The 10,133-nt window shown below is 39.0% G+C and overlaps 1 protein-coding gene across 1 annotated transcript; it reads right to left on the reverse strand.

The window, feature by feature from the left end:
* Positions 1-4,541: 4,541 nt before the first annotated feature.
* On the reverse strand, positions 4,542-5,711 carry ier3 (immediate early response 3). Its single transcript, XM_044333557.1, has one exon. The coding sequence runs from the start codon at positions 5,593-5,595 to the stop codon at positions 5,020-5,022; it is 576 nt and encodes a 191-aa protein (XP_044189492.1). The 5' UTR covers positions 5,596-5,711; the 3' UTR covers positions 4,542-5,019.
* Positions 5,712-10,133: the final 4,422 nt, after the last annotated feature.

A 10,133-nucleotide genomic window follows, 5' to 3' on the forward strand; every position in this document is an offset into this window, starting at 1 on the left:
CATACGTGATAAAAGACAGCATGTTTTTAGATTTATACATGAATGCAAACCTTAACATGTGAAAAACATAAACTCTCATGTGAAGCAAAACATTTCACATGTGATGAAAGACGACACGGCTTCAGTTTTACATGGATGCAAACATTAACACGTGTTTTCTGATATCACTGTTATTTTTTCAGTTTAATGAGTGATTTTTTTAAACTGCAGGCTCGTTCCTGACGTGATTCATCACATTTACACCAGAAATAATAAATTCTATTATACAATACTCTCACTGCAGACGGGAGACATTTTTTCATGTCTGCACACAAAATGCTGAGCTGCGCTTTTCCATCAGTGGGAGTAATTTTATGAAAAAACGTTTGGCTGGAGAAACTTTCTGGCCGAAGAAGAGATCAGGTTTCACTGTGCAACTTCCAGGAAAGAGCTGACTGGCCTCAGTGTTTGATTGCACTTAAAAATTACATATTTTACTAAGATCACAGGTCACTGTGACCGGGCCGAGATCACTTTTTAGGGTATTTTCAGGGCTGCGTTGTCCAGTGCGGTTGACTGGGAGTCTGGTTGGTTTGGTTTCCTCCTTATTGTGATTCATTATGGAAGATCTGAACACAGCAAACATACTCGCACCAAAACAACTGCACAGAGACACTTAAGAAGAAGTAAACTACAAAGCTGCAAGCTGGAGCTAAACATAACAGGAGCTCTTTGCGTGCTGGGATATTCAACAGTTGCCAACAGCTACTGTAGCCAGAGAATGAATCAGGGTCCAACCTGGACCCACAGCCAAGTATGTTATCTCCTTGATTTTTGGGCAGATAGGAGATTCTTCAGAAATCTTTCTTGCTCCCATCCCAAACACATCTGACCAATGAGAGGAGAGAATGTTCTTATCTGGCTGTCGGTGATACATTTGGTTCACTTTGATTTTTCTCTGTAAAAAAAGACCTCAAGTTACTGCTCGTCCACTGATTTGGACCAGATTTGAAAACTCCCTAAGGGTGCAGTTTTTGCTGGAGTACGATTGCTGTGTTCAGATCTACCTGAAGGAATCGTATCAAGGAGGAAAACCAACCAACTGGACTGAACTCCACAGGCTCGCAAACACCCTTAAAAGGCTCAATCAGCATTTTTTTTTTTTAACATTATAAATTATGCAACTAAAGTGTATTCACACATAAAACTCAAGAGACTACAAAGAGACAAATAAATCAAGAAAAAGAAAAGACAAAGAACTGTTTGGAAGATCAAATGAAGACATGATCATGTTGTAAAAAAATAAATGATAAATAAAAGATAAAATTTAGGCACCATCATGCAAAGATCAAAGCAAAACATGACCTGTTCCTGGAGGTTAGAGCTAATAATATATTCAACCTTACCATGGAAAAGCTCAGATCTAAACCTAACCAGCCAGACGACACAGAAACATGTGATATGTTTTCATCTCCTTGAGTTCATTGAGATACTTCCTTGTGTATTTTGGATCCATTATTCTGAGGGCTGTGGACATGAAAGCTCTGCTGATAACAGATACAAAAGAAGAATCCAGAGAGAAAAACTGAACTGGTTCAACAACAACAAAATTCTTCCTCCTCTTCCTTCTGCAGATCTCCTCGTTCTGCTTGATTTGCACCTGTGCAACTCCAGTCACGTCCTCCATCCATCCTATAAATAGGCTGCAGCTGCAGGTCGACCTGCAGACAGAAAGAGTGTAAATGTTCACCTGAGTTTAGAGCTATAAAAAAACTGTTGATGTTGGTTCAGGTTGAATTGCTTGAGGCTCACAGTCCTGAGATTCATTGTAATCTGTGACCAAAGTCTCTACAGGGACAGCGGTGACATCAATGTTGTGCAAACCTGCTTATAGATAAGGTTATAAAAAGATATTTTCCTATAAACACATGTTGTTATGTTGACTTTCATGTGTATATTTTCAGTTTGACCAAAAGCTCTGAACTTGTGCAGGTCCACTAACTCTGCACCTTCTTAACATCTTTGAAACAAATGTCACCTGTAGTTTTGCAGCTGACACATGTTAACTGAACATGTTGAATCAGTGATGGACACAGTCTGAGAAAAAGCTCTCTGGTTGGCCGTTGAGAACAGTCAACCATCACCCATTTAAGGGTAAGAATAATGAATTTGATAAAAAGAAAACTTCTCAAAGGCTAAGTCTAGAAAAGTAGGTCTCCAGCTGCTGTTTAAAGTTGTCCACAGATCTTAAATCCAACAGGAGACTGTTGTTAAATTTAGGATCCACGACTTCAAAAACTCAGTCTGTTAGTTTAGACAACCAACGAACCCTGATCAGACCTCAGAGACCTGCTGGTGACATAAAGCTGCTGTAGATCAAGATTGAACAGGATGGACTTATAGTCTATTTCTCCAAAAGAGACCTGCATGGCCTCCCTGGAAGCACTATTAGCATTTCTAAGCTCTGCTCTGCTCAGTGCGTCTGACTATTCCCTCTGTCAATAATGTGTGTAAGGCAGTAAATGGGAAATAATGTCATTCTCTGTAACATTGACCCAGGCTGTTTGCTGTAGTTGAGGAACTGAAGCTTTTTCTAAAGCGTAGAAGAAGAGTTTCTGTGTCTATTTTGTAGCCTGAGACGTCATGTAAGCTGATGAAAGTTCCAGAAAATCTTTTGCTCAACTGCCTTTGTGTTATGTACAGCTGTTTAACAGAAGATTAGTGAACATAAGAGCTAAGAAACATTATTATTACCTGTAGTCAGATGTGACACAGATATGTTCGGGGTTGTTTTTATGTATCATGGCTCACTGGCTGCTTCTGTCTCACTTGAAATGTACTGAAACATGGAGCCTTGTGGTAATTTAGGCACAGAAGTCAGTTTATATGTCCTATATGTCCTCCAATCATGTATGTCCACGATCCGTGTCTCTCAGCATGTGGTCTATAGAAACATTTGGTGCTCATTCGTTCTGTATACAACAGCTCTGAGTTGTGAATGTAACTCCCTCCACCTCCGCAGCCTCCTCCTGTATTAACATTCAGACAGGAGGGTTTGTGAGCTCAGGGACAGTCTGTGTCAGTGCATCACATGATTAGAGTCACACTGCCAAAATAAAACACATGTTGTCGCAATAAATGGTTAAAACCTTGATTTGAGTGTCCTGATTGAAATAACTGACAACATGAGAGCCTGTTACCGTTCATACTGTCATTTAAAAAGCAGATCTGTGTCCCAAACAAAGGATGAATTCATATTTGGAATATTTTTATCATGACATTATTGATCCTTATCACAGGCCAGTTTTTTATCGCCCCCCCACCACCCATACCTGTCATACTTGTCGTATTACCTGTTGAAGTGTTCATGATGATTCCTACATGATAACAATCTCCAACATCAACATCAACAGGTCTTCCCCAGAAGCCCAGAGGCAGCGAGCGGAAAGTGCATGAACTCACTGAAAACGCGACACTGTCTGTCTATGAGGTAATGCGTGAACACTGGTGAATAATCTCCATGAGTTCATTCATATGCAGCTATATCCAACATAGATTGATCATTAGAATAATAGTGGAGTCCTCAGACACTATCAGTGTTACTCATTACTGCATGTAACTGTGATGTAACCAGGAGCAGCAGCAGCTCCACAATGACGCGCTTGTGACTCAGCACAGAACACATTTTATGGCTCAGACTGTAAAAAAAATGAAAGTGATTCTGCAGAGGAAAGTTTTCCCTCAGAGGCTGCAGGAATCGCTCAAATATCCTCGATATGCAGATTTTTAGATGCAGTAGCTGAATGTGATTCTGACACCATTAATCTGTTGCAGGGTGATGGTTTGTGGGTTGTGCAGGCCACTTATTTCCTTATGCACCTGGCTTTGTCTCCTAAGGTTGCATCGTGAAGGAATATTGTATGGAATTTAGCAACTTTATGCACCCTGAGTTCATGTGAGGACAGCGTTTGTCTTTGAGGGGATGTTTCTGGAAAGTTATTTTTCTTTTTCCCTCACAAAATCATTCCTTTCTTTCTTTCAAATATTTGAATCGCAGTTATCAGATCATGTTTTCAAACTCAGTGTGCTTGGCTCAGTGTCTCTGCAGCTGGTTTAAAGTGTTTCAAGTGTTTGCAAAGTTGTTGAAAGACAAATATATGCAACCGAATGTCATATAGACACTTGTTTCTGAGATGTTTTCAACAATTCAAATACCAGGAAATCATTTAGCCTTGGACAATTTAGAAAATGGTCGTCTTTGGTAAAATATGGTGTTTTAAAGTTTTGTATAATTCTGTAAAATCAAGACTTTTTTGATACCTTTTAGTTTAAAAAAATGCCTCTTTTTTATTGCAATTTGCAGTTGCAGGTATAAAGGTATATAACATTGCATCTAATGCAATTATGTTGCAGGTTTCTTGATCATGGTCCAATGCAGTCTGCAAGATATTCAACATCTAATAATCACAATATTTATAAGGTGTTTTGTTTTGATGAAAATACTCTGAAAACAGTGAAAAAAACCTTTTGTGCATTTCAGTGAAGAGGTGGAAAACAGGAACTTCTTTTAAAAACATTTTTTTTATTAAAATCATCGGTCAATAAATAGCAAATAATAGAATAAATAACTAAATAAGACATTAACATAACAGACAGTGTCAGTTTCGGCTGTTGCCTACAGGAGTGACAGTTTTCCAGACAGAATTAAACTTGTAAAACATCCAGTTTGCCTGCAGGCCTAGAAGTGCAGTTAGAGTCGAAGTGTAAATCACACGAAGATCAGTTCAAGTTTTGTACAGTTCTTTAAGTTCAAGTTTCAGTTTTTCACAGTTTCTTGTGTCCCACTCCAGACTGTGTCCACCGCTCTCAGGGGGACTGCTGGCATGGGGAAGCCGGCGCATGGAGCTCCCTCCCCGGCTGCGCCGCGCAGGACGCACCGCTGCTCTCCAGAAGCTGCTCAGGAACAACTCCAGCTCGGTTCGTTTTCGATCCCAGGAACCCGGACTAGGGTGGTTTACGATTAAACCAGTCCAGAGGGATTTAGTTGTCGCTGCCCAGTCTGTGGTAGACCAGCAGAGCCACCATGTAGCTCTTCCCGGCGCTCTGCTCGAACCCATGGCTGCCTTCCGTCTCTTGGCTTGGCATTGGGCAGGTGGTGGTGGTGGGGATGGACATGTCACTTGATGAGATGCCGTCCTCGCAGCCGCTCGGTGAGGCTGACAGAGCCGCAGAGCTGGCGCTGACCTCCTCCGCTGATTGGAAGGAGAACCCGTGGTAGTCGCTGACCGGGCTGTCTGCGCTGCTCAGCGGCGTCTCGACGCAGGGATCCTCGGTGTAGATCTGCCACAGCACCACCAGGCACAGGATGACCAGCCAACGCTTGGCTTGGCTTTTCTCCGGTGGTGGAAGGTGCATGCGGACTTTAGCGGGGTACATCACCCGGGTGCAGCGCTTCTTCGGCCGGACGGGCACAAAGGAGTGCACGGCGGTGGCCTGAGTCGGAATCCGCTCGAAGGTGAAGACCTCCGGCTCCGTGCTGCGGGTCGCCAGCCTGGAGAAGGCGAAGCTCTCCTGTCGGCGAACAGTCAGAGTCATGCTGTCAGATCGTGAGTACATTTTCTTGGAGTTTTGTGTCTTTAGAGTTTCTCTGATTGTCTCTCTCGAGGGCTTCTGTAAGTCAGATATGTCAGAAACAGCGCAGTGTTGAGATTTTATATGTTCTTCAGGTTGTGTGTTTTAGAGACGCCCATATAACCAGGCCACTCCCTAAAGCTCAGCCAACGCACCTTATTGCTCAAGTGTGTAAAGAACCTAAAAATTTGCATATTTCTACACCGGAGCAGTAGAAGTGAATCCGGAGGGACCAGGCGGCGGACACCAGCTGAATCATTGCGGTTTGGTGATTTAATTACATGGAATAATTTGGGGGAAAAAAACAGATAATAAAGGAACTTCATCAAAATGATTTTTTAAATTTTATTTAAGTGCAGAAAACAATAATTGTTGATATAATGCACATTATGATAATGATAACACGATATATGTGATAATAGCCTAATTATCATTAACTCGACGTAACTTTTATTTACATATAAATTGATAAGTTTTGGTTGAGACATAATTACTGAAATTCACAGGGATTTCATGCAACATGACAAGTCTTCATGTTATTGCACATGTGATTGTAAGAATATCACCTTCACATGATATTCAGAGTCATTCATAAGACCCATAAGGTGTCAGTTTACTGTCAACTCTTCAGTCACGTGTTTTACTCTGCTGGAAAATTACTTAAAATGATCGTCAGGTTGTATTTACTGGATGCAGAATTCAGGGTTAAAACCAAACATGAACTGAAACCTTGACAGGATGAATGAATGAATGATGAATGAATGACTGTCTCTCTAAACTGTTTGAATAATATCCTGTTTCATTTTCACCTCCAGGATGAAGTTGGATGTGTCATGAAGATGATGTAGCATTAATTGATGGTTCATAACTCGTTTATTGATGTTTATAGATCATTTATATGAATATGAATAACATTTGGGTTATCAGGCTGTGGAAAATCCTCGTCTTTTTAGCTCTTTAGTTCATCAGAATTGTTTTACTGTCTGGAAAAGAGTTGAATCATCTGGACCTAAATTATAAACAGGTTATTGACATTTACAGCCTTGATGACTTAAGAGACAGTGAGACACACAGGACTCTTTGTTAGTGACATTGGAGGATGTTGCTGATGTAATATATATATTGTATATATTAGTCTGATTTGTTAAAACAGCTTCATAATAAAGACAATATTGTGCACATACACAAGTCATTCACAGGTCATTTAAATTTGGTTGCAGCTGCAGAATGTGTTCAAAGTTAGTTCATCAGAATTGTTTTACTGTCTGGAAAAGAGTTGAATCATCTGGACCTAAATTATAAACAGGTTATTGACATTTACAGCCTTGATGACTTAAGAGAAAGTGAGACACACAGGACTCTTTGTTAGTGACATTGGAGGATGTTGCTGATGCAATAAAGAGTTAAAAAGACGAAGAAAGGTCAATGCTACAGGAGGATTTTCCACTATTTGTTAACCCATGAGATGAGATGAGCAGCAGAAGAATAAACAGAGCACGTACAGCAGGTACAAAAAGAACAGAGCAAGACGGAATACAAATATAAAAATCAGGGAAAACTACCAATAAATCCAAATTAAATTAAGTCTATGTGAGTAAACAGTAAGTCAAGAACAAACTGTACAACATATTGACTTATGAAGGATTTATTAACCATTAATAAAGCCATTCAAATAAATGAAAAATACATTTTGACTTGATGTGGTCATTTTGTCTTGTAAACTCTATTGAGAGCTGGACATACAGTGAAATATCAATACCAAGCCCGATCTGAGAAATATATACATATTTATACGAAAATAAATGCATCTTTTTAAAATTTACACTCCGAAATTGTGCCACATGTTGACTCAACCATGATGTTTTGTTTTTACCTTCAATTTACAAATTTCCCCCCCGGCCGTGTCTTAATTTGAACTGTGCAGAGTTTCAAAACACAAAGTTAGTTGAGGAACTCTGTGGATTTAAGGTGCTGTGACACAACCAAGGACTTTATCTTCAACCAAAATAGCCTTTGACTGATGTTGACCCCAAAACACTGAGATTAGGTGCATTGAAACAGTTGTCATGGCAAATTAACATAAAAACTGGAGGTAACGGCTATACTAATAAGCTGGAATATGAAATTACGGAGCCAAATCAACATGTTTTATGTTGCCACTGTGGAAACTAAATGTTAGATATAAGTAAGTAAATAAGAGAACAAAAAAAAACAAAACACAAAAAGAGTCTGAGAGCTTCAGTTTGGGATCACTGTGGCACAAAACAGCCTCCACTATAAACACAAGCCTACATATTACTGTGTTTAATTATTTATTAAAATCCTGATATCCTCAAAAGCTGCTTCCGTTTGATGATGACCGATGACCTGATTCTAAAAATACATGTCGGTAATAACACTGGAGTTTTAGGAGTTTTCTAACCTGTGATTTTTGTCACGCTGAGCGGTGAAGTCACCGGACGTTACAGTTGTGAAATTCCAACCTCAAAGAGGAAGACGCTGTTCTTCAGCTACTGTTTCTGTAACAGAGTTTAAACTGGGAAAAGTTTTTAATGTTTTATATATATTGTATATATTAGTCTGATTTGTTAAAACAGCTTCATAATAAAGACAATATTGTGCACATACACAAGTCATTCACAGGTCATTTAAATTTGGTTGCAGCTGCAGAATGTGTTCAAAGTTTACAGCACTTTATGTCAAGTAGATCACAAGATGTTTGGCTTCCAGTCACGGGAAAATGGTATGAAATGTAAAAAGTTGAATAAATAAAATAAAGAAATGCCCTTTCTGACTTTGGTAAATATGTTGGTAATGCTTTGGTTTACAGGTCTCTTCATTTTATACAAATTTCCTGGAAATTTGCAGGTATTTAACAAGTAAATACTGCAATTTCGCAAAATTTGGCAGTATCAGTATTATGTGGTAGTAGTAACATAGTGGTAGCGTACGAGAAATGTGCTCACAATAACATTTTTAAGAAACAACCTAATAAGCTAATATGTAGTTGGACACAAAACTACACACTAAAAGGCACCTTTTCTGTCTGTTAAAGAATTGTTAATAATCTAATTTTTTGAGAATTTTTGCAAATTAACAACAATGAACCCAAATATAATGACTTTTTTTCAGTTTTTGCAGCACCCCTTCTGTAAAATGCCCATAAAAATAACAATTAAGCATTTGCAAATTACACAGAAAATCACTAGATAGCAAATGTGGGTGAAATGAGGAGGTAAAAAGCTGGAAATGGAGAAAAATCTGAATAATTGGAGATAAAAAAGAGCTTCTGCCATGGAGTCCGTGAGAGGCCGTGGAGAACAAAGAACTAATTTGTGCGCTCAACTCTTGATTTAGTAATTCATGCTCTCATCGTGTTTTATTTTGATCTTAAAATATATAGATATACTTTAGGCACAGTGCGTTCTCACTGAGATCCTTTATAACATCCCATAGCAGACTTTTTTTTTGCCATAAACAATTTGATGTTCCTGCAGATGTCATCCAGTTCATAAAAACTCCGCTTCAGGGTGGAATTACTGAGTTGAGAACACGAATTATCACAGTGAGAGCACGGATTATTAAATCAAGAGCACGAATTTTTAATTTAGAACAACATGAAACAAATTAGTTTTTTTTGCCCTCCCAGGGTCCATAATTAGCAGAAGTTAAACTAATAATAAAATAACACAACAATGATAATAAAACCATCATCATCGCTTCAGCTCAGTGCAATTTTTGTTTCTCTCCTCCCCCTCTATTCTGTCCTTATTTCTGATGAAAACAAGGAAGTCATTTATTGCGGTCAGTAGTTAAAGTTGCCTCATTATCTTGCAGTTCTCTAGAATCCCTGCAGCCACCGTAACAGCGTGTAGAGATTCATGTCTTAACATCACTCCCAGATCATGTTGTGACACATCTGTTTCCACCAGGCCCTGCAGCAGAAGAGATCTCTTTTTTTTTTTTAAAGTAATCTTTCCTCAGAACTAGTTCTGAGTAACTAGTTAGTTCTATCAGATAAGAGCAGGGAAACATACGACAACAGACCTGCATTAGGAAATATATTTATGAAATGTATATAATGCTCATTTTCTGATGTGTCTTTGATTTCTATTCTTGGATTTTTGAGGTTTTAGTTGGTGCATTACATTTTAAATCTGCCACAATCAATATTTATCATATTAACTGTGAATCACATAGCTTTTTAGCCTCTTTTTGCAAATTAATACTTGTTTCCATCCATAACTGTTGTGAATATTAGAAGATAAACAGCAGATGGCGCTAATTTTCCAGTCGGTGCTGTTAAATCCTCGCAGCAGGAGACGACACGACGAGATGACGTCAATAAAAGAGCGACGGTCAGCTCAAACGATGGAAAACCACGTGGAAAACGTGATGGAAATATTTGTGCTTGTTTTGATTGTATTGATTTGAGGAAGGTTGCAGTCTCCTCATCGCTCCACACAGATCTGATGGGTTCAGCTCTTTAGTGACACATGCTTCATGTAGGTCATCAATAACTC

Source organism: Thunnus albacares, chromosome 2 (genome assembly GCF_914725855.1).
Source record: "Thunnus albacares chromosome 2, fThuAlb1.1, whole genome shotgun sequence".
NCBI classification, from domain to species: Eukaryota; Metazoa; Chordata; class Actinopteri; order Scombriformes; family Scombridae; genus Thunnus; species Thunnus albacares.